The sequence below is a fragment of the Atractosteus spatula genome, chromosome 7 (genome assembly GCF_055471065.1).
Source record: "Atractosteus spatula isolate fAtrSpa1 chromosome 7, fAtrSpa1.hap1, whole genome shotgun sequence".
NCBI classification, from domain to species: domain Eukaryota; kingdom Metazoa; phylum Chordata; class Actinopteri; order Semionotiformes; family Lepisosteidae; genus Atractosteus; species Atractosteus spatula.
Genome location: NC_142712.1, coordinates 40,725,501 through 40,750,293, shown reverse-complemented (window position 1 = coordinate 40,750,293; position 24,793 = coordinate 40,725,501). Strand labels below are relative to the sequence as shown.

General features: G+C 44.1%; 1 protein-coding gene across 1 annotated transcript in view; it reads left to right on the top strand.

Moving 5' to 3' along the window:
• The window catches only part of nfasca (neurofascin homolog (chicken) a), a 79,981-nt gene that overhangs the window by 33,557 nt on the left and 21,631 nt on the right, over positions 1 to 24,793 (top strand). Inside the window, exons 2-22 of the mRNA XM_088921817.1 lie at positions 284 to 328; positions 1,763 to 1,881; positions 4,434 to 4,604; positions 6,850 to 6,955; positions 7,397 to 7,593; positions 8,090 to 8,212; positions 10,410 to 10,580; positions 17,114 to 17,225; positions 17,451 to 17,635; positions 17,738 to 17,869; positions 18,142 to 18,285; positions 18,648 to 18,759; positions 19,366 to 19,532; positions 19,843 to 19,990; positions 20,839 to 20,898; positions 21,469 to 21,593; positions 22,113 to 22,154; positions 22,801 to 22,902; positions 23,250 to 23,447; positions 23,961 to 24,031; positions 24,216 to 24,438. Coding sequence (XP_088777943.1) covers positions 4,514 to 4,604; positions 6,850 to 6,955; positions 7,397 to 7,593; positions 8,090 to 8,212; positions 10,410 to 10,580; positions 17,114 to 17,225; positions 17,451 to 17,635; positions 17,738 to 17,869; positions 18,142 to 18,285; positions 18,648 to 18,759; positions 19,366 to 19,532; positions 19,843 to 19,990; positions 20,839 to 20,898; positions 21,469 to 21,593; positions 22,113 to 22,154; positions 22,801 to 22,902; positions 23,250 to 23,447; positions 23,961 to 24,031; positions 24,216 to 24,438 — 2,509 coding nt within the window. The 5' untranslated portion in view covers positions 284 to 328; positions 1,763 to 1,881; positions 4,434 to 4,513. The remainder of the gene's footprint in view (positions 1 to 283; positions 329 to 1,762; positions 1,882 to 4,433; positions 4,605 to 6,849; positions 6,956 to 7,396; positions 7,594 to 8,089; positions 8,213 to 10,409; positions 10,581 to 17,113; positions 17,226 to 17,450; positions 17,636 to 17,737; positions 17,870 to 18,141; positions 18,286 to 18,647; positions 18,760 to 19,365; positions 19,533 to 19,842; positions 19,991 to 20,838; positions 20,899 to 21,468; positions 21,594 to 22,112; positions 22,155 to 22,800; positions 22,903 to 23,249; positions 23,448 to 23,960; positions 24,032 to 24,215; positions 24,439 to 24,793) is intronic.

Here is a 24,793-nt window from a genome sequence, read left to right as displayed (position 1 = left end):
ATGAAATGTCAGTGAGCACACCGTGTACTGTGGGTTGATATGAGCTGGTATGGAGGGGGCTTCAGTCAAAGAAGCTGCTGTAACTGTAATCAAAACATGATGTCATACTACACAAAGTGGTCCTGCACATTATTAATTTTACTTCTTTGATGCTTTATTTAGAATGTCTCTTAACAGACCAACTAAATGGAAAAGTGAATATGGGCTGTATAATATACATATTTTTAAAGAGAAATTAAGGTTACAGTATGTTAATCATTTTCCTTTATTTCTTATACTACAGGTCCTGCAAGAGGCTGCCATTATCGAAACGTTCCTGGAAGTTTGTGTAAGTATGTCCCATGTTTTTAATAGTCACTAGTTACTTACTGCGTTTGAGATTGTTCTGCACCTGCCCTCTTTCATTGATCAGCCTTGTCATACATGCAGTCACATGTACTGTATGTGTTATGGTGGATATTTTAAACAATTGAGGTGGGAATCGCCCAAAAAATTGATAGTGTGATGAATGGATCAATCAATATATCAATCCATTAATCAAGGTCTACCTGTATGGAGTCTGTGGGCTTCTGTTCAATCAAATAAAGGGTTTAAATATTTTACCCAATCCTAAACTCCTAGGCTAATTTGACAACGCATCTGTGCTGGGCTTTAGATTTTAACAAGAGCTGTGCCCTGTTTGCCGATAGCTTGGTAGTTTACTCTTTCACTTACAGCTTTTATCCCCTAGCCCTTGTTGTTTCAGAGCTTTTTTGTGCTGCCTAGCGTATGGGTGGCCTGTCAGCATGGGTCGGTTTAGCTGCATAATTGAGCACAGAAGTGGAGTGAGGAAAGGGGGGCGGGTGGGTTTATTTAGGATCACTGCCCCTTGAACAAGACAGCGTTGGGTCCTGCGAGTGGCTAGGTGCCCGCAGTGAGGAATGGAGGGACAGACTTCGCTGAGTCTAATGGGGTGTGATGGGTGCGGGAGTATTTATAGAACAGGAGCCTGGCACTCTGGGGCCTCTGCGATATGGAGCTGTCGCCGCAGGGCCCAGCGCGCGTCAGCTGGAGCAGCGAGCCGGCAAGCTCAGCACTCGGGAGTCACTCTGGGCTGTCCAACAATGACGCTGCAGGAAACTGGGTGTCACAACGAGCTGTTAACCCCTTCTGCCCCACAGCCATCCCATCTCCAGTCCCTCTGGGGCAAGGGCTCCAGTGCTTTGGTTAATCTGCATTTCTAGGTTACAGAAAACTAGAAAGCAGTTTAAATGTACCGCTGCTAAAAGCCCGATACAGCATTCAATGTCTTTAAGAGCCAAGTACCTCTGAAGTACCTGTTGCTTATTTTGTTTTTGTTTTTTTCTCCGTCGGTTTGTTTGAGTCACAAAGTGTATTTTTGGTTAGATGCTGTCCCTTGCTACTTCTTTTAGTCCCCTCTCGAGAAATTAAAGTTCAGCATTTTCTTTTATTTTTGACTCGTGGGTCTTTCCGTGTAAATTTTGTGGCGAGCAGCACCCGCACACTGCCTGGCAGTGCCTCTCTGTGCCATGCGGGCTCCTGGTGTTCCGTCGGGGACAGCTGGGCCATGCGTGGCGCTCTTGGCAAAGTTTTACTGGGGTAGCTCTCCAGGGCCGCAGTCCTCAGCTGACCCTTCCCAAGAAGGAGAGCCTTCACATCCCGGGGGACAATTAGGAGGCAGGCACTGTGGGTGCCTTTTCAGTTTAATGTTCTTGTTTTTATCTTTTCTGTCTTCCCCTCTTTTGCTTTCTCCTTCTTTCAGATTTTCGTCTTCGAAGCCGTGCTAAGGGCTACTGATCACCTGCAGTCCACATCGTTTTTTGAGCCCCGCAGATTCGTCTGGGTGACCGGTGACGTTAGGTGTCCGTCTGCTGATTCCAGGTGCAGGTGGTAGTGAGGGTGTCCTGAGCTGTGACTTGGCATACATTCACTACTGGGGGCGGTGTCTTGTTCCCTGTGCAGTGGGAGGTAGTTTATATGGAGGTGGTGGTGGGATGACACCAGATGGATAGATGGGGGAGAGGAACATGTGTGTATGATAGAGGGGTTGCTAACTATCATTGCAGTTAGATAATTAAGCTGTCCTTGGCAGCAGGCAAGCTTGTCTGGTTTCCTGCTCAGGGTTGTGAGGCACATTTAGTCCTTAGAATCCTGTTCACTGATGTGTGCCTGGCTTAACCCATTTAGTGTAATTCAAAATCCAAGCACTCTGCCTGTTTTGTTTTTCAGTTTATCTTACTTTTCCACTCTGCTAGTGACAGGCATATCAGTGCTTGTTCTCTGTCTTAGTGGTGTAGCTGTAGAACAGTGGAATCGTTTTAATCTCACCTCATTGTTACCTTCTTCATGTCCATTTCCTCCTAATTCCCTGCCCCTTCTTATCTACTCTTTTTGCTACTATGCCTTATTTGACTGCTGCTTTCCCTGTCTCCCACACACCTGTCAAAGGGTCCTGAAATCTCGTCTTTACCTTTTAGTATGGAACGACCCTGTACCTGTTCCTTTGCAGCCTATGCATGCTTACACTGTCCCTGCTCGAACTCCCTTGAAATCTGTCTACAGACATTCCGAGGGCACTGTGATTTGGAGTGGGGTGTGGTTGTGACCTCCTTTCACATGATTGTCCTTGCCTGTGCTTCTTTTGAGGAGCTCCTCTGCTTCCCAGACCCCAGACAGCTCCACAGGAGCAGGACACAAACTTCTCTTTTACTGTACAGAGGGGTAGAATGGGATTGTTTTCAGGTTTTGTTTGTGAATGATTAGATGTGCTCGGAGTTGCCCCTCCTCCTTGCTGCTGTCTCTCTGGCCGGGTCAGTCCGGTTGCAGCACGTTGAAGCTGCAGTGGGGGATTATTGCAGCTGTCAGCTCTTTGCCTTCCTGCACGCTGCATTATTGATGTCTGCTGTGGGATGCAGGCTGCAGAGGGGGAAGCTGGCAGGCCAGCCAAAGTGAGTTCGGCTAACCGAGTAGCATGCAGGGATAGGACAGAGCAAGGAGCAGCCGCACATAGGCACAGTGTGTCCTTGCTGGAGCACTGAAGTACATTATAATGCTGCAGAATACAACAATCTCTATAGGCAAGTGTCTTATTGATTACATAGTATACAGTTCCCTGCTGTACAATTTCAGTCTTTTTTTTTGTAGGGAAGGCCTAACTAGCATCAGTCTGGGGTTTCCATTTAATACAGATAGTGCAGTGAATAGATGTTTGTAAAGGGTTGTTGTAAGAGTATGTTTAACTAAATGACTTTGCCAGTCAGAGGTCTGTTTAAAACAATAGTATTTACAGTATATATCATATAAATTGTACCTGAAGACTTCAAAACCTTTTTTTTCCCAAAATCATTTGGATCTGCACACTTTTCATGTTAGTACCTGTGTGCTTAAATGTTAAACACTTTGCAAGAGCATCTGTGACAGGCCCTACATGGTGCAGTTGGGTATGTTGGAATCAAGGCTACCCATTTTAATACGGCGGAGCAGTGGCACTGTGGCTAAGGATCTGCGCCTGTGGCTGGTTCAAATCCCACAGCTGGCAGAGGAATCCTACTCCGTTGGGCCCCTGAGCAAGGCCATTAACCCCAACTGCTCCAGGGGTGCTGTATAAATGGCTGACCCTGCGCTCTGACCCCAGGCTTCTCCCTGTCTGTGTGCCTGTGTGTCTCATGGAGAGCAAGCTGGGGTATGCAAAAAGACAAATTCCTAATACTAGCAATTGTATATGGCTAATCTAATAATACGGCGGGGCGAGGTTCGGCAGGTGCTTACAGGATCCTGTGTGTTGTGCAGAACAGTAGAACAGTGTTGCTCCAGCCGCTGTGCGCTTCCCGCTCCGCAATGCTGACAACCCGGGTGGTGTCCTCTGGGGAGCTGCAGCCTCAGCTGTGAATGTAGGCTTGCCTGGTGCTGCTGGTGCCAGAGCCATGCAAGGCGATAGAAGTAAAAGTGCTTCTGCGGAAAGTGCGACTGGGTCCAGGTTCCCTGGTAGCGTTGCAGCAGGCAGTCACTATGGGCAGTTAACACGTCTTGGCAAAATAGTTTCCCTTTTGGGTAAACTTAAACCCATGATCTTAATCAAACAGTTATAGCATAGTGCTTTACATCAAGGATGATACCCATTTCATCTCCCACAGAAGTGTATCCTCTCTTACTTTGCCTGCCAGTACACAGCAGATCTGGTGGAGAAGTGAAAAATAACTTTACCTATTAAATTGTCATTATTTGCTTAGGAGATTGTGCAAGCCCAGAATGAAATGTGTACAAGACACCAGGGTTAACAGCCCTACTCTTGCAAGCAGTGCCCCAAGATCTTAAATGAGCAAATACACAGGACTTCAGATTGACATCCAAAGCAGTTCTCCACTAAGCGAGAGGTTGAGTACTGAGTTAATGCATGAAGATGTAAGATAACGTTGGTGTCCGATGCCTTGCAGCTGTGAAGGGCGTGGCCGGCAGCTGGTGATCGCACCAGTCTGGAAAGAGGGGGGCTTGTGCGAGTCCGATCGCTGGAAGGATGTTGATGAGGGGGCGGCGGCTGTCGCCGACGGGACTGGCCTTGCTCTTCCTGTGGACAGAGGTGTCGACAATCGAAGTGCCCCTTGATCGTAAGTCTTTCCACACTTTCCATGCATGACGCATTGTGTGACTTGCTGATGTTTCGCAGAAGTAAACCTAGTGGAGCAGTAGTAATATTTTAAAGGCTTTAATTGGTTTAGAAATAATGAAGCACCACACACCTCATAGCTTAATGCTTTTCTCGGGTTAGAGGGATCCTTTAAATGTGTTCAAAATCTGAGCTCGGTTTCTGACTACCAATCTACATCCTCTTCCTGCAAGCATCCCTGGACAAGAAGACTAATTACCCACAATTCCATTTCCTGTTTTTTTTTCTGTCAGTGCTGTTCACTTGAATAGTTTGGCAGAGCATCTGCTGAATTTACCATCATATGCTTTTACAGCCTTGCTCTGCTGCTTTTTTTCCTACATCTATTTAATTTGCTTTAATCTTTTTAATGTCAACATAATGTGTTTGCACAAAATGTCTGTCAAATGGCAGGCAGCCTAAAAACTGCACTTTGTACATGATCAACATACCTTGATGTGCAGCAATGGCTGAATTTGAAGAAAAACGCCAAACTCTCTATTCTTTGTGTTCAGCATATTTGTGTTCAGTGCGGGGCAGAGTTGCATTGTCTGTGTAAGATCTCCTGGCATTTCCTTTAAGTTCATCTGTTACTAAAACTGACTAACCTGTGTAACTCATTGAGGTTCCCAGACGTCTCAGGCTGAATCCTGTTTCAATCTGGGACTTGGAGTTGTGCAGCTGTAAGTGCTCAATGGAGAACCTAAAGACAAGGGCGATGAATTGTATCAGACCATCTCAGTGATCATTTCTGAATGCCCCTCTGGTAATGTTTGCAGCAGAAAGGAAGAGATGTCTTTGAAGGAAACTGTCCCTACTGATCCTCCGGTCTCTTTGTATAATAAGACCTAGTTAACAAGTTGCATCTCTACTAGTTTACATATAAGACAACTGCATAATGTAGGTGTGGTATGTAAGATACAGTACAACTGTATTACTTGGTATTGTTTACTGGGTGATGGCTCTTATTAACAGATGACATCAAAAATAAATGTTTTCTCTGTCCCTACTCCCTGCCTGTGTAAGATAATTTTTTGAGAACTGACACTTTTCCACAGATCTGTGACAGACTTCAACTCGGCATGTAGCCCAAACCATGATCCTTTTTGAAATGCTTTGTCTCCCTCAGTCAAAGCTTGATCACAAAAATGCACACTGTGGAATTTAACATTTTGTCTGAAAACATAGGATGTGAGAGTGAGCTAGGTCTGAATGTAAGGGCCTGAGGCTTTGGCGATAACTGCGCCAAACTGATGATCAGTTCGACTGTCTCGCAGTGCAGGAGGGCAAAGTGTTAGCAAGTCCTTAGAGAGATCTTGAAGACCTGTTACTGTAACAGGATAAAGACCCTACCGTTCAGCTCCAGACAGAAATACAAATGCTGCAAAGTCAAGGTTCCTTTTCATAACAATTAAAAAGGTAAACGGCCAAGAAATAATCCAGTAATTTGCTGGTTTTCCTGTGCTCATACTTCATCTTACTAACAATCCCATCTCCTTTGTTCTCTCCTCTCACTCTGGCAACTCGGGAACTAACAGCAAAGATTCAGCAAGACCGTAAGTCTCTCTGATCAGATTTCTTTCATAGTTTTGTACATGTTGGGACGTTTGTATGGGCGAGTCTCTAGGATCATGGGATCAAGTTGTGGATCTTATGTGTAACTCTTAATTTTATATTTACTATTTATTTCAGTGTGGCCGGGACCTTGACTGTTTTGTGCAGCATAACCCAAAGACAAAAATGCAGTCAAGCAGTGGGCTGGAATTTACACTACAGCACTCAACAGTTTCCTGGCAAAGTAGTCTGCTGTAGAAGCAATATCTAAAATACTACATAAATACTCGTTTATTATGCTGCTGAAAAAAATGGTCCTAGCCAAAAGAAGGTTGTAAAATACCGAATTATTAGAACTTAAAGGGAGAATTGGGTGAATCTCCATTGTCTTATTAAAAAAACATTACAGTTTTGTCTTTGGCTAATGTAGACACTAAGCCTAGCCACAAATTGGCACGTGTGAAACTATTAGGTGCATCTGCAAGGATAGTGAGAATTGAAATGTGTGGAGAGGCAGGAATGCACACTCAGTGTGAGAGGGTGGTAACAGTGCAGGGGTCTTTATCCCAGTCTGGTAATTAGCCCCATTACCCTTAGCTCCCACTAATGTCTTTGTTCTGCTGTTCCCCCTCCCTCTCCACCTCCTGCTGCAGTGAAACAGCCTCCCACCATCATCAAGCAGTCAGTGAAAGACTACATCGTGGACCCCAGGGACAACATCATTATCGAGTGTGAAGCCAAGGGGAACCCTCTGCCAGTGTAAGCAGCACAAAGAGCCTCTCCCTTTCATTGTTCAGTCCTCTTCCCCATCTATCCTTAAACTCCCACAGACTCTCTTTGTCGGGTCTATCTGATCGGTGCTGTCTGGTCATGTCATTTTGTCATCTAACGGGGGATAAGATCCTGTAGCCAAAATGTGAACACTGTACACACTCAACTGGACTGTTGTGCCCGATTCCCTGGTCTGTCAGAAAACTCTCCAGAGGATCTTCTGGAAAGTTAAATTTTCCTGACAAGAAAATGTTAAACCCCTCCCCTCTTCTCGATAGATAATGCAAAAAAGTGGTTCTTGAGATGCACAACCACTGATCTCGGTTTTTCACTGCGGGCTGAGTGATCAGTTCAGTAGGCGGAAGAGCTGTAATGCCTGTTGAGCAGCAGTGACACTAGTGACACGCCCCTCTCCGTCTCTCCCCACAGTTTCTCCTGGAGGCGGAACGGGAGGTTCTTCAACGTGGGAAAGGACCCACGGGTGTCGATGCGCAAGCGTTCGGGGACTCTTGAGATCGGCTTCCGCAGCGGGGGGCGGCCCGAGGACTACGAGGGGGAATACCAGTGCCTAGCCACCAATGATTACGGCACTGGCCTCTCCAACAAGATCCTGCTCCGCGTCTCCAGTAAGGAGCACCCCGTTCACCTCCCAGCTCCCACTGCCAGCTCCGTGAAGGTGTCACACTGCTGAAAGCAGTGCATAACATGTCTGTAGAAAATCAGATGACATGAAAAAGCTATTTAAAACCCCCGGTTACAGTGGGGGTTACAGGTTTTGCTACCTTACTCCTAACTATTCACATTTGAAAAAATCCATTAAAACCTTCAAGTGTGCATACCTTACTGGATCTGCAGTTTATTAGTGAGTAATTAGGAGTGAAAGGGCCTTGAAAATAACGCTGGTACTTTAAGGGTTAAATTTAATTATGGGGGCAGGGATAAAAGATAGCTGTGAATGTCATTGAGAATTAATATTTCTGGTTGTGATAATCAGTGTGGTATTTGACGTGGGTCCAAGCTTTCTTGTATCCTGAAAACGAATGTTGATTTTGCATGTGGTAAGTCAGAGATGGAAAAGAAATCGCTTGTGTCACTTTGAAATACTGAACCTTCCTCTGTCAGAGTCACCACTGTGGCCCAAAGAGGTCCTGGAGCCAGTAGTGGTGAACGAGGGGTCCTCTCTCATCCTGGCCTGCAACCCGCCACCTGGCCTGCCTCCACCCAGCACCTTCTGGATGAACAGCTGTGAGTTTCCTCACCTGCGTGCTGAAAGCAACTCCTAGGTCTTAGATACACTTAGATCTTTATAAAAATAAGCTCTCTTTGATGAAGCACCTTTATAAAATTGTTTCAAAGCACTTGATGGTACAGTATGCAAAAACACAACAAAATTAGACAATACAGCAATATGTGTTGGACAGTCAAGTGCGCAGCTGTGTCAGCATAGGTAGAGGAAATGCAAAGTTTTGGCTGCTGAGCTTTCCTGAGGAAGGCTTCCTGAGACACCAGCTCAGGGATTTCAGGATAGGGGTTATGTGTTCAGTGCAGTTAGACCTACAGTGGTGTGAAAAAGTGTTTGCACCCTTCCTGATTTCTTATTTTTTTGCATGTTTGTCACACTGAAATGTTTCAGATCATCAAACAAATTGAAATATTAGACAAAGATAAAATGAGTAAACACAAAATGCAGTTTTTAAATGAAGGTTTTTATTATTAAGGGAAAAAAAAAATCCAAACCTACATGGCCCTGTGTGAAAAAGTGATTGCCCCCCCCTGTTAAAACATAAATCAACTGTGGTTTATCACATCTTTGGAAAGCTGAGTTCAATTTCTCTAGCCACACCCAGGCTTGATTACTGCCACACCTGTTCTCAATCAAGAAATCACTTAAATAGGACCTGCCTGACAAAGTGAAGTAGACCAAAAGATCCTCAAAAGCTAGACATCATGCTGCGATCCAAACAAATTCAGGAACAAATGAGAAACGGAGTAATTGAGATTTATCAGTCTGGAAAAGGTTATAAAGCCATTTCTAAAGCTTTGGGACTCCAGCGAACCACAGTGAGAGCCATTATCCACAAATGGCGAAAACATGGAACAGTGGTGAACCTTCCCAGGAGTGGCCGGCCGACCAAAATTACCCCAAGAGCGCAGCGACGACTCATCCAAGAGGTCAGAAAAAACCCCACAACAACATCCAAAGAACTGCAGGCTTCACTTGCCTCAGTTAAGGTCAGTGTTCATGACTCCACCATAAGAAAGAGACTGGGCAAAAATGGCCTGCATGTCAGAGTTCCAAGACGAAAACCACTGCTGAGCAAAAAGAACATAAAGGCTCGTCTCAGTTTTGCCAGAAAACATCTTGATGATCCCCAAGACTTTTGGGAAAATACTCTGTGGACGGCCGAGACAAAAGTTGAACTTTTTGGAAGGTGTGTGTCCCATTACATCTGGCGTAAAAGTAACACAGCATTTCAGAAAAGGAACATCATACTAACAGTAAAATATGGTGGTGGTAGTGTGATGGTCTGGGGCTGTTTTGCTGCTTCAGGACCTGGAAGACTTGCTGTGGTAAATGGAACCATGAATTCTGCTGTCTACCAAAAAATCCTGAAGGAGAATGTCCGGCCATCTGTTCGTGACCTCAAGCTGAAGCGCACTTGGGTTCTGCAGCAGGACAATGATCCAAAACACACCAGCAAGTCCACCTCTGAATGGCTTAAGAAAAACAAAATGAAGACTTTGGAGTGGCCTAGTCAAAGTCCTGAGCTGAATCCGATTGAGATGTTGTGGCATGACCTTAAAATAGCGGTTAAGGCTCAAAAACCCTCCAATGTGGCTGAATTACAACAATTCTGCAAAGATGAGTGGGCCAAAATTCCTCCACAGCACTGTAAAAGACTCATTGCCAGTTATCGCAAATGCTTGATTGCAGTTGTTGCTGCTAAGGGTGGCCCAACCAGTTATTAGGTTTAGGGGGCAATCACTTTTTCACACAGGGCCATGTAGGTTTGGATTTTTTTTCCCTTAATAATAAAAACCTTCATTTAAAAACTGCATTTTGTGTTTACTTGTGTTGTCTTTGTCTAATATTTCAATTTGTTTGATCATCTGAAACATTTCAGTGTGACAAACATGCAAAAAATAAGAAATCGGGAAGGGGGCAAACACTTTTTCACACCACTGTATCTGGAACTGGAGCTGCTGAGTTTAGAACATGCAGGAGCATCTTTCGTAATGCATTATTGGACCTGCCAGCAGGCAGAGAATTGCAGCAGTCGAGTCTAGACCAAAGTAAAAAAACAGTAGTTTCTAAAAACGTGGGCAGTAGGCAGAATGGAAAAGGTTCTAAAACCTGCCGTGGCTTCTGAATACTTGCCTTGGTGTATTCTGTTGTCTCGGTCAGTCATTTGAAAAATCATGTGGGCTCTCACCCCAACAGCCATGATGCCCATTGTGCAAGACAGGAGAGTGTCCATGGGGCTGAATGGAGACCTCTACTTCTCCAACGTGCTGGCCAAGGACGCCCAGACAGACTACAGCTGCAATGCCCGGTTCCTCTTCACCCACACCATTCAGCAGAAGAATCCCTTCACCCTGAAAGTGCTCACCAGTGAGTGTCCACCCACATGTGTGCTGTCTTTACAACGGCATCCTATCGACTCGGCTAAATTGATTTGAGTCCTAACTCCCTACAGATAACAATGTCCGTGAGTGAAACCCCTCAGGTTGAGATTAGAGCAAAATCCTGGTTTCTTTCTTAAATATATAAACTAAAGTCCTTTCAGGAGACATTGTCTTCATCGGGAGACATCCCATTGTGCGTCTCTCTGCCTTCAAAGAAATTCTCTTCCAGCCACAACACTGACTCTCCACCTCTACAGTCATGGCAGGGTTCTGCTTTTGAGTCCCTTTCCACATCTCTTGTTTCAGCACCTTGTACTTTCAGGCCCTTGAAGCTCAAGAGAGATATTTGATTTTCAGATTACAGATGGTGGAGTGACGACACATGGAGATCTTTTATACAGGGTTGAGCAATTTCCAAATTGGCAGCTGTGAAAGACTAACCCTGTCCTCGACAGGATTAAGTTGTATTGTTTTTAACTGTTAACCGAGTGACTCATCTGCTCAAGCAGGAGGGTAAAGTTTCAGAATGTGTCCAATAGGTGGCACTCTCTCAAAGTAGCCATTAAAAACTTAAATTTTGTATTTTTTGGATAAAAAACATGGTTTTATAATTAAACAAGCAATAATCTCAAAGTAGGCGGCCCAGAGGAGCAGTGGTTAGCATTGCTACCTTGCAGTGCTGGTTCAGTTCCAGACCTGTGATGCTATCTGTGGAGTTTGTACAGTATGTTCTTCCCATGTTCGCGTGGGTTTCCTCGAGGTGTCCTGGGTTCCTCCTACGGTTCGTTCAAAAGCATGCTGGTAGGTTAATTGCCTTTTGGGAAAATTGGCCCTAAGTGTGAGTGTTTGTGTGTCTGTCGTGCGATGGACTGGCGTCCTGTCCAGGTTGTCCCCTGCCTTCACTCGTTGATTGCCGGGATAGGCTCCGGCTGCCCTGCAACCCTGAATTGGAAGAAGTTAGAAAATTTGATTAATGGATATTGTCAAGACATGACTTTCAGACATCACCATTATTTCTGCATGACAAAATGATTCAGAAGTTACATCATGTATTCATACATTTTTTTTAATTTTCAGATAATTAGGAATGTGTATATATAGGCATTAACCTATGAATCCTTTAGTAGCTGCATTCTCCTTTTATGAAGTTCTTTACTGTCTAACTTGTGCCCACAATAGTAGGAGTAAATGTGGTGTAGAAAGATGTTAAAATCATCCTTTCTGTGCTCAGCGCTAACATCAGAATCTCGTTTTCTGTGTAAACAAACGACATATGGAGCAAGGCCGCCACCCGGTGGTGCATTTGCAGTATTCCAGACTCCCTTGAGCCACGCTATACCCATAATATGAGCAGTGTGGTTCATTGAGCACATGACGCATGTCAAGTCAGTGGCGCTTTGTTAATTTTTGGCCTGTTTATTTTTGTCCAGCAGCTCTTTTGTGTTAAATGTTTAAGGTTTTTGTACTAAGAACTTATTTAATCTTACAACAATTTTAAAACAAATTAACTTCAATTTATTTGATGTTTTTGCGTACATCTGATTTTTTTTTGCCCTTTTCCCTTTTTGCTATAGTACATTCGTCACCGTTTTTTTTTCTACAAAGTACAATTTTAGTGAGGGTCATTAGCTTACTCTGAAGTGGACATTTTATTTCTGGAGAAATCATCTCACTGGGTAGGCTCAGTCCTGGGGTGTCAAGAAGAGCTCTGTTGAAAGTAGACCTGGATCCTCATCTGAATGACCAAAGTCATTCTGAGGAAGACAGACAGACAGACATCATCCAGGGACTCTGAGAACCACAGAAGGAGTTTTGTTCACCCAGTTTTTCTAACCCACCTTTAAACCCGGTAATATGCTGTATGAGAAGCCTGTGGGACACTATAACTCCATAACACCTTAACTGCTGTGTCTGGTAAATGTGAAATCAAGGCCTCTGGAATGAGAAACAGATACTGTAAGTCACCTCTGAAATGCAGCTGGAACACAAGACACAGCAAGCTGCTCCAGAAGAGTACTCTTGTTCTGCCACTTTAACCGTTTCTGCATTTATTGTTTTTTTTGTTGCTTGTTTTATTTCCGATGTCTGTTATTTTTTCACCTCTGTGTTGCTGTCCTTTCTGCCCCCCCTCCGATCCTCTCCCAGCGTTTGTTTTCTGTTGTCGTTCCTCCATTGGCGTCCTGACAGGCGTGATGTTATTTTATTGCAGAAGAGCCTTATAACGATACGTCTGTGTTCTCCTCTCTGAACCACACTGACTTGTACAGTGGTGAGTCTGCGGTGACTTTCTTTCTTTTGTTCGTTGGTGTTTTGTTCTATCACCCCTAACTGCTCCCAGCTCGCTGTCCTAACCCAGCAGCAGCATTACCTCACTCACACCTGTACCTGCCTAACCACACCTAGCCTGCCACTCCCCCAGGGGCAGACTGGCAGAGATGCGCTGAGGCTGATGGGTGAGTTACAGGGACCATTCGGCCGTTCCCCCTTTTATTAGATGTAGCTGCCTCCCCACAAAGTGAAGCAATGTGATTTAATGATCACTTAACACACCATTTGCAGATATTGCTGGGAGGGAATTTGGTGGTACCAAATTAGAAGGGTAAATATGTAGATCAGGGTCCCCAACTCTGGTCATCAAGGATCAGTCTTCAATGTTTTGGGGGTCACTTTACAATTCAGTGGCTTAGGACCAGGGATGAAGGATTTAAATTGACACAAGACCTACTGAGACCAGCTTAACCTCTGTTCTTCAGGCATTAAACAGACCTCAGCCCTCGTGGACCAGAGTTTGGTGGTCTCTGGGGTCATCTGCTCTGTTCCACCTGAGTGGAAATGCAAAAGAAAGAGACATTCATTAAGCGTCTCAGCCCCACCCCCCAATATTCAGGTTGAAATAATTCCTTCTCAGTTTTCTTTGCCATGCATCATTAGAAAATCGACTAACCAGGCAACCAACCTAAGGAGTGAAGCTGTTTCAGTATATTATTCAATTCATTGCTATGTGTTTCAAGGGTCAAACACAGGATGGCTTAAGTGAGTTTATTTTTCAGGACAGGTGGCCTCACCCGGGACTTGAGTATGTTTCTGGCCTTAGGTGTCTGTCTGTGTATAAACGTTTCTTCCCATCTCCCAAAGGTGTGGGGTTGATGGGCTACTTTGAATTGTACCTCATGGTCCCCATGAGGATGGGAGCTGGGAGCCCAACCTCTTACACTGCACTGTCAAGAGTGGCTGTGGTGTCTTTCTGCCAAGTGCCTGGAATCCAGTGCTGTATGTGTTGTGCAATATATACTGTAAAAGTCGTCTAGGACTTGTTAGTAGTTGTCCATATGATTACTAGTTTCATTTTTTTCTTTTGCCAGTGTTCTATATACATTAAGCTTTAAAAAGTTAAGAAATTCAAGCACTTATTCAGTTTGACACTACAGATACCATCCTAGACACCTTTGCATTATCAGAAAAGGCTTGTACAGCTTCTTTGTCTGTCAATGTGCTTTTTGATAAGGCTGTTGTAGCGTGATATACTGTTCAAGTTGTTTGACCACTTCACAGTTAACTTGTCTAGAAAATGGAGCTTGTTACAAAAGCTGGGAAGTGCAACTAAGGAGTGACAGTTGTCTCTTCTCATTGGAGGATGGACTTCTGGCTTTCACAAAAGAAGCACTTTCTTTGTGTGAGTGTGAGCTCAATCTGACAGCTGAGACGCCAAAGTGATTTTTGTGACAGGCCACAGATGACAGCAGGGACACTTTTTCAAGAAGCATACAAGCAAATTATTGTAATTATGACTGCTGCCAATAGTAATTGCTATCTGTGTGCTAAGACTGCCTGCAGTATTTCCAGAAGTCGCATAAGAAGTTTGATGAGACCTTTCTTAACATTAACAGTGTAAAGTCTTCTTTTCTTTCACTTTGTCTTATAATGGCTTTGGATTCTGTGATGAAAATGTGCTCTAATTTAGCAGTTACCATAAAGGGTTTTAAACTTCTAACAGGTTAGATTCTGGCTGATGAGTCTTTGTGTGGATAAAAGAAATCTTGTTTTAAAGCTTTTCCCTTCTAAACTTTTCCATTTCCTATACCTCCCTTTCCTTAGGTTTAGACCTACTCCTTTGGATTCGGGCATTTTAAGGGCTTCTTGTGGGCAGGCCCTTAATCTCATCTGTTTCTCCATCTCGGCTTATTTTCCTCTGTACAATAATCTAAAATAACCCAATGTGTCAGCCATTCCAGCATCCACTGCTAGCCTGTGTGACCTTCATTCTCCTCCTCTCTGCCCATTTCGCAGTAAAGTGCAGTCGTTTGGGACCACGGGGGTGTGTATTGAGGTGCTCAAATGGCATTTCTTGCTGGTTGTCATTTCTTGTCTTATGATTGGCAGAAGTTTAAACTTACTATTCTTTTTTTCCTCTAGACTCCTGTGCCCTCTTTTCCAACCTAATTTAAAAATGAACTGCAGTAAATCCATTTCCTCGTCATCTTTGTTCAATGTTATTTTAGATTCAGTGGTCATGCACACATCTTCCCTCCCTGAAGTTGAAAATTGGTTGGTTTAAAAATATTCATGTGCTTATCTCAGCCTAATCTTGAGCAAATGATTGATTGCCGACTGAGGCCCTTTAAGAGCTTCTGGCCCAGAATATCCTGTGTACATATAAATATGCAAATTAACATAATGTATCCATTTTGAAGTGAGTTACTGGGTAAACCAGAAATTAATCTTAGACTATAAAAGGCTAAACAAAGTAGTGTATTCTCCAATGGTTCACTTGAAATCATTGTGTTTTGAATGCAAAGGAAACCAAGATTTACTGTAATCCTGAGAATGAAAAATTGTGTTGACCCCCACAACACTTGGTAGAATCGTGAATGGTTGGAAATGGAACCAGCTGCTACGAAGACTGTTCTAATCTTGTTCTTGAATTTTTAAGTTCTTCCCAGTGTTTTGTGTTCTGAGAAATTCATGGGTGATAAAGCTAACTCCTTAAAAAGATTGTGTAGTGACTCAGTGTCTTCTCACTGCAGAGCTGGGGTGGATTTAAAAATCTATACCATGCCCTGAAACAAAAAGTGCAAGCAGAAGTGCTATGTGTACTTCAGTAACAAGGCATGCTTGTAGCAAAGCCCAGAATACATGAAGAAACACGTTTATACACACTGTTTCTTCACAGTGTACAGTATACGGACTGTTTCTGTACTTCCAGAAACAAGATAATGCGTTTCCTCATGTATAACTTAGGGAAATATTTTCAGGAAACATTTTGCCTTTGGCCAGTCGGGAGACATTCCAGGAGTGCATCATGTGACTTTGCAGGATTGGCGATTACTGCATAAGAGATGAGAGCATGTAAGATGGATGAAGGAGCGAGTTGAGGTTAATTCCACGCTGGGACGTCAAAAGAAAGTCAAATACACAACATCACGCTTTCTTTCCTCCTTTCAGTGAGGAATTACCTCTGCTTGTTTCTTCCTCAGGAGATGGGTTTGTTTTATTGATGTGTAGGCAGCTAAACCCTGTCTCTGGACATGTATATCCATGAGAACCACAATAGAACAAAAAAGGAAAAACAAATTTTTGAAAATAAAATACTCAGTACGAATGACCAAAGGCTCTGAGAATAGCAATGAATCCTTATGATGATTGTGCTGTTTTTTCAACGAAAATCCATACACTGGGCTTCAAACTGGGATTTTTCTTGTGTTGCCAGGCATGCTTGGTAAAAACAAACATTAGTTTATTTTATTCTGTAGATATCTGGTATTACAAATAGAAAATCTCTCTAACACAGGTAAGCAAGAAGTGATGGCGTTTTCCACATGTTGGTTCCACTTTTAAAGCATATACCCCTGCCATTTGGAAATATATTTTGAAATTGGTCTAATGATTATGTAACTATTTGACCTCCCTTGTTGCCATCAAAATCAAAGCAAGACAGTCTGTAAATTCACTCCATGAGAGAACACGGACGTCAATACTGCATCATTGATTTGCATCTTTATTCGCCATGATCTGTGCTCCTACTAAAGACAAGGAGATCCAGACAAATTACTTTGTTATCCTTTTAGTTTTTTGTGAATGTATGCCATTTACAGCTCCTGCAGTTCATTTAGGAGAAATACCCTGACTGATAAAAAGAGGTTTTAAAGCTTACATGGCTACAAACGTAACCCTGCTGTACCCCAGGATTTATACTGTAGACTTTGGGTAGATATGTAGCTGTAGTCAGTGAAGCTTTGTGTGTTTTGAATTTATCATTACACTTGGCACTTAATGCAGTGCAGAACAAGTTTTAAAGGGTATTAACTTTATCTGCCTTTTGCAACCATTTATGTTCACACTCTTGGAAAACAAAGATCAATAATCCCCCCCCCCCTCGTTCCATAAAATTTAGGAAAAGCAGAAAGTATAGACGGATCTGGAATTGCCCAGGTGTAGAGGGAGGCGAATCTGTTGCCCCAGGGCAGCTCTTCTCTCAAGATGCCAAGTCCTTGACCCGCTTTGTCACGGTGTCCCTTCCAGCTCGTGGAGTAGCCGAGACGACGCCCACCTTCCTCTCCCCGACTGGGACGTCCAGTTTCAAGATGGTCCTGCGAGGACAGGACCTGCTTCTTGAGTGCATTGCTGCTGGAGTGTGAGTGACCGTTTACCTTTAAATCAATTAATTGATTTAATTCAGTTGATTGTGCAGGACTCTTTTCCCCCCAAGTCAATTATTAAAATTATAAAAAAATTGTTGATTTAAAAGATACTTGTAGTACCTGAAGGATTGTTGCCCTGGTTTCAAGTGGTGACCTCAACAGTTACTTGAAAAGGCAAATCCCTGCCATGATCCCTCCATTCTTTCTCCTACCCCCAGGCCCACACCCAGCATCAAGTGGTTTAAAAAGGGGGGAGACCTTCCTGCACAGAAAGCCAAGTTCGACAACTTCAACAAGACCCTGCGCATCTCCGGAGTTTCCGAAGAGGACTCGGGGGAGTACTTCTGCATGGCCAACAACAAGATCGGCAGCATCCGCCACACTGTCTCCGTACAGGTCAAAGGTCAGTCTCCATCCGATAGCCTCACAACCTGCATTTGAAACTTTGAGCCCAGCTTTGAGACGGTCCACTGCACTGTATTCTGTGTTCTTATCTGTCGCACAGCTGCCCCCTACTGGCTGGACAAGCCATCCAATCTGGTGTTGGCCCCAGACGAGAATGGACGGCTGGTGTGTCGTGCCAATGGCAGTCCCAAGCCCACCATCCAGTGGCTGGTCAATGGAGAGCCTATCCAGAGTGAGTTCCCTGAGCTTCCAACAAGGCGGCCTGGGCCAGAAGGGCCTGGTTTAGATTCGAGAACAGACCTCAGCCATATAGATGTTATTCTGTTTAAAATCACATGACTAATAATTATTAGGAATTAAGAGCCTGTCATGCATTACATGAAAGCAACCTCTGCATTGTCTGTTGTTCTTTTCCTCACTAGTATTTGGCACCACCTCTTAGAAACTCTTTAACAATGGGTTCTTAATCCCTCTGACCTCTCCTGCATGACCCTCTTGTTCCAGGCGCGCCACCCAACCCGAGCCGCGAAGTGGTTGGAGACACCATCATCTTCCGCTCGGTGCAGATTGGCAGTAGCGCTGTCTACCAGTGCAACGCATCCAATGAACATGGCTACCTGCTGGCTAACGCTTTTGTCAGCATCCTGGGTAAGTCTGGGCTCCCTCAGGTTTTTGAGAGGGGGGTAGGGGATTCTAAAACACATTGAAATCAGAAAAGATCCAGTGCTGGAGCTCAGGAGTTAAGAACACCAGAGCTAGGATAAGAATGATTCAGCAGCAGGCTGCTGTTTTTTTTCCCTTTTCACTTATAAAATCGATTTTTTTCTAAAAGGTTAGTTTAACGGTGATTGTGGTGTTGAAATAGCCTGGTAAATGTCAGCGGTTTGAGGTCAGTCATTTTCAAAAGGAGCTATAGCGTTATATAGCGCTATAGTTATATATAGCTATAGCGGATGTGACAGCCCATAATGATCACCCATCTGTGTCTGTCGTCCTGGTGTGTCTCACAGACATGCAGCCGCGCATGCTAGGTCCCAAGAACCAGCTAATCAAGGTCATTGAGAACAACCGCACGTTCCTGGACTGCCCTTTCTTCGGCTCGCCCTTGCCAGAGCTGCGCTGGTGAGAACAGAGCTGCGAGGTGATAGAGGGGGAGGGGGGGTCTGTTGGAACAGGCAAGAACATGTTTGTCCTCTGTGTCCTGCCTGGGGGCATTTGCAACAGGGTGAGACCTTGGGGAGGCAGCGCTAGCCCTCAGAAAGGTTTTTGTAGACTTTGATTTGTAATATCGACTGCATTTAGAATCCCTTTTTTATAGGGATTTTTCTCCTTATAATACTTGAATTTCCTTTTTAAAGTAATAGACTGAGGGAATATCAGCAGTGGTGGAATTGTCTGTCTGTAGTCTTTGCTACTGTATTATTATCACTGTAATAACGGGTACACAAGATAGTGTCGTGTCTGAAAACTAAATGTATATGTTTGGACACAAATCTGAATGTTTCTAGTTGAAGAATTAAGATAACCTTACACTTTATCCTGTAGTCCAGGATGGGACTGCTAAATCTGGAAGTCCAAATGATGTCCTGCACATGGGAAAGATCTTAGCTGCAGTCAAAATACAGTTTAAAACTGCCTAAATGTGTCATGTGGATAGTATGGCTAGCAAAGAGGTTAGACAAGAGCTGGCTGAAATGAGGTCTCTGGGGTTGTGCCATGCCTCTGTAGGTTTAAGAACGGACAGGGCAGTAACCTGGATGGTGGACAATACCGGGTGTACAGTAACGGCACTCTGGAGATCCGGCGCACTCGCCCTGAGGACCAGGGTACCTACACCTGTGTGGCCACCAACATCCTTGGCAATGCTGAGAACCAGGTCCGCCTGGAGGTCAAAGGTCAGTCAGGGTGCTCTAATTGATGAAGTGCCTCCTCTTTTTTGTTGACCCTCTCATTCCTCTACAAAGCAGGGACTCCCTACTGTCCTGTGGGGTGATGGGATCCCCCAATTTTAATTACAGGTTTACACTTATTTACTTGACCAAGTGCTTAATGTGTGTTTTTTGCATGCATGTCCACAGGCTTTGCTCTTAAGTTTTTGTTTAGTAGCAATGGGTTAATCAGTTATCAATTAAGCAGATTTGCATCATAAAATATTTAGTACCACCTGAATTTGTTTTCGTATTTCTTTAATTTCTGTGCAATCAGAACCCACTAGGATTGTTCGCGCCCCGGAGCACCTGACCGCTGTACGAGGGACAGTGGCCCGGTTTGACTGCCGGATCAACTACGACCCCTCCCTACGTCTCACCATCTCCTGGCTGAAGGATGACGTGCCGGTGTCGCTGGGGTGGAGGTGAGCTTCAGTAGTGCACAGTACTGATATTCCTTCCCTTCAGGGAGATAATAGTCCACCCACTCGTCTCCTTCAGAGCTTCGTTTATTTCAGCAGAGCTCATTTCCTTCTCTTGGGGAGTATAAGGTCTATTGATTTTTATTCCACTTGCTTAATTCCGTTGTCTTATTTATTTTTAAGGTTTTCCCCAAGGTTTTAGGCTGTGGGTTGTTTAAACCAGTTATAAAGTCAGCTACTGACCTGTGGCTGTAAGGACTAGAGATTGCCCCTCTTGGTTCAATTGTGGACATAAAAGCCTTTATTCATAAAGGGTGAAAACATACACCTTCTGTGTCCCCTCTGCTTTTTGTAAAGCAATTAAATGAAAGGTTGAAATGCAATAAAACAGTGTACCTGATGCATTTTCTTGTTGCTGTGCATAAACAAAGTACTTCTCTTTACGTTTTGGGTATATGTACTATAGATGTCTAGATCTTTAAATATTAAGATGATTGTTCTGAATTTGCCTTTTGTTTTACCCATTGTGAGAACAGTTAAGGGCTGAGGACACTGGTTGCTTGTTTGTGTTCTTGCTGGTTTCTTGCAACCTTTCCCATTTAAAGTTCTGCAAAAATTACTACCTTGGTACTAAAGATGGTTTGAAATGCATTGGTCAGTCACTTTTGCCATGTTTTTCCAAAAGTGTTTTGACAAAAAGAGTTGACATTTGTAAAGAAAAATTATTGATGAGTTTGATTTGAAAATATATAATATTTATACTAACCAAAGACATTTTCCCAGGTGTTTTTGTATCCTAATTCTCTTTTTATTATCTCTTTTGTTATTATTTATATGTATTATTTTATAAGAAATTTTATTCAGATCATAGGAAATTGGTTCAAGGATGTGGTGGCAATGTTCTATCCAAGGTAGGGGTTATATTTTAACATAGAGACTCACAGACAATAACAAACTACCACAGAAATATTTCCAATTTCCAGAAACTGGAAATCTTTCCTAAAATAATTCACTGATCTGATAACATCTAGAAAATTAACATTTCAGTGTTTTTGATTAACTATGGTATGATGTTAGTGTTTTCTTCTTCTGCAAGATAAAGGTTATCATTTGGATGGCAGCACTAAGTGTCAGTAACTCAAATGGAAGGTGCAGTGCAAGGCACTTCAGATCTGCCACAAACTCACTCTCAATGTGATTAAATAGGCAGCTCCTTTTCAAAGTCACAGAACATTCACATAGTTGCTCATTTGAAGCGCTGACACTTTCTGCCAGTCTTGTCTTTGGCTCCATGTCCTTCACCTGTCTGGATTAACTAACACTCTCCTTCTCCCAATGTCTCTCCCTTCCTTTCTCTGCCTCTCCTTCTCCTTTCCTCACTCTCTGGTCCTTCCCCTTCCTCTGTCTGTGCTTCTCTCCTTCTATTCTCTTTTCTTCTCTTCTCTCTGCCTCTTGTCCTTTGTGCCCCATTTTCCCCCCAGGATGAAGAAGGATGAGGACTCTTTGGCCATTCACAACGTGAATGAGGGAGATGAAGGCACGTACACCTGTACTGCCAGCACGGAGCTGGACAGCGACTCTGCCTCCGCCCGCCTCACCGTGCTGGGTGCGTTATCTCCGGATGGGTGACCGTGTAGTGTCAAAGCTGGAAGAAATGTCCTTCTGTTTGAATTGGAATACTCACTCAGTCACAAACGATCCTGTGCACTTCCCAGTTAAAAAGTGCAATCCCTCTCGCACTACATAACCCACAAGCTTAAACACAAAAACTGTATGCTTAAACACATGGCCTAATCTAAGCAAACAAGCAAAAAGATTAACCATCCTCAGTATGTTGGTGATGGGGAAAATATTAAAAGGCTTTATTAATTAAACTAAGAGTAACAACAATAATGAAGCACATATTAATAGTAGTCATAACAGTTATATAAATAATAACAATGGTAAAAATAACCTCAATAATAACTGCAATGGGTCTGAAAATGAATTATTCTCTGGTATAAACACCATGTTTTCTGTGTCAGATGTTGCTGGGGTTCCTTTCTGCTGAGATCAGACTCTGTGGCTTTGCCTGCTGTACTAATGAGAAAAACTAACCTCTGACCTTTAAACTTTTGCCTCACAGATGATCCCCTCTCTCCTTCAAACCGCAGTGCGGTGGTGCCAGGTAACGTGTGTGCGTGTGTCGTTTTCCCAGCCTGCCTTGCATGTCAGTTCATTGATATTTTTACCATAGGCGCCTTGTGTGATGGAGGAGGAACAGATGTGGAGGGATTTGTGGTTTTATTGCTCAGCAAGAAATGAATAGCCTCAGATTTGAACACTAATTCACATTAATATTTGGAATGCACATTTGATTTTTTTTTTAAATTCTCCTACTTGGAATAGTGCAAGTATTGCTGGGCTGGTGAAGTTCAGAGCTGGCGAGCATGCCACGGTGCTAGTATAACAGGGCTTGTGAGCTGGCTCGTGAGCCAGGGACAGAAGTGACGTCACCCCCTCTGAAATCTAGCCAGTAAGACTGCTGTAGCGGAGGACTGGTCTTCTTAAGTAGAGGAGTTATCTGCTGTCCATGGAGTGGAGCTGCGCTCACTCGGAGCTCTGGTCTACCTGGGATCAAATCCCAGCAGGGGCAGGGAAAGCAGCACCTGTGACACTAATGCCAGAACTGCTATTTCCCCTGGTTTATTGGTAATTTAGTTTTAATTTAATGATGATAATTTTGTGTGCTTTAAGATAAATTAATAGAAGCTCTGATGAGGTGAGGGAGGTGATGGGAGTTTCAGCTAACATACTTTCCTGCGCTGCCGCAGACCGGCCGGATCCTCCCACGGACCTGGAGTTGTCGGACCCCTCGGAGCGCAGCGTCCGGCTCACCTGGATACCTGGGGATGACAACCATAGCCCCATCACAAGTATGGAATGTTTCCTTTATTCCACAATCCAGTGCCTCTGTCTTCTTCTCTTCTCTTTCCCAAATAAATGTCGCTGTCATGGTTTCTGTACTTGCACATTTAACAGCAGGTGCTCAGGAGGGCAAATTATTAGAAGTTTCCAGTTAAAGGCTTTTAGCTTTTCCAGCAATTTGATCGACAGGAATGTTCCAATATGTAGTTTTGTCACAACTGTTCAAGAATATTAAGACTTTAACCCTACCCCCTTCCCTAAACTCAGTGCACATTAATATATTTTCCAAGTACACAGGATCGACCACATGGGCATGAGGTCAGAGGTTGTGGTTTTATTCCCTGCTGCCTCCCAGATTTCCTGGTGCAGTTTGAGGAGGATCGCTGGGAGCCCAACAAGTGGAAGAACCTCTCCATTTACCCAGGGAACCTCAACTCCGTCCTTCTGCAGCTGTCCCCCTTCATCAACTACCAGTTCCGGGTCATCGCCATCAATGCCATCGGAGCCAGCCGGCCCAGCCGGCCGTCCCAGCGGTACCAGACCAGCGGGGCGCGTGAGTGAGCCAGCCTGTTCTGCCCCTCCCTTGCGGCCGCACATCCCAGCGGGAGCACTTGATTAAATCTGGGCTGGGGGTGCTGCTTCCTGCAGCTTCCCTGGTGACGAAGCTCTATCTGGTTATTGTAGACATCCACCACATAGCAGTTTACTGTGTAGACCTCCTTATTGCCAGTCGTCTGATGTTGTATTTGTTAGAGTGTATTGCTTATACTGTATATTGACATGAAAATCAAACTGAAGCTGTAACTTAATGATGTATACCTTATCTGACTTTAAGGAACAAATCTCATGTTGGAAGCACTTTCATTACCTTGTATGTACACATCAGAGCACAATTTATTTTTCCAGGTTGTAAATAAAGTTTAATATTTAAAGGCTAAAATTTTCAGCTCCAGCAGTGTTCCTGTACTCGCCCCCTGGTCGGGTCTTAGCATCACCAAGTGCATAAGAGGCGTGGGGTGGGCAGGTAAGCTGCTGATCTAACCAGGTGATTCTCGTTTTGTTTCAGCCCCTGATGCCATCCCAGGACAGTTACGTGGAGCCGGTACCAAGAAAACCAACATGGAGATCACATGGGAGGTAAGGGAGAGGGTCCGCGAGAGACTGTCGAGTGAGGAGCACCTTTCAGTACTCGTGTTCAGAGTTTCCAACGTGTTTTTTTTCCCATCACGAGCTCCTTTAAACTTCACCTCCGAGTACTGCATTTCCATGAGTGGGAGTGTGGTTGTTGACGCCCTGTGTTTTGCGCCGTCGTGCTCCCCAGGCGCTGCTGGACACGCAAAGGAACGGGCCGAACCTGCGCTACGTGGTGTGGTGGCGGCGCCAGGGCTCGCGTGAGGAGTGGAAAAACATCACCACCAAGTGGCTGAAGCACGTCATCTACGACACAGACACCTACACGCCCTATGACATCAAGATCCAGGCTGTCAACGACTTCGGTCCCGGCCCCGAGTCTCCGGTGATCACAGGGTATTCTGGAGAGGACCGTGAGTATCAGAGCCCAGTGAAACCTGCTCAGAACCAGGACACACTCCCATTAAATTAAATATGGTTAGGGATGGATTCTTGCAAAGTACACCACATAGCACCACGTCGGCTTGTAATGAATCAGGATGAATTCAGACGCAGGCGATAAGGCTGTGGTACACAGAAATATGGTCTACACACTCCTAATAATAAGTATTTTTTTATACATTTGATTATTTTCCTTAGTGCAGTCACAGCACACAAAATAAAAGCTGTTCATTAATGAAAGGCATTTCACTATAAATGTTTCCAGTTTTGCTTATGTGCTGTATATAGAATATATTCATACTACTGTATACAGTATGAATACAGAGT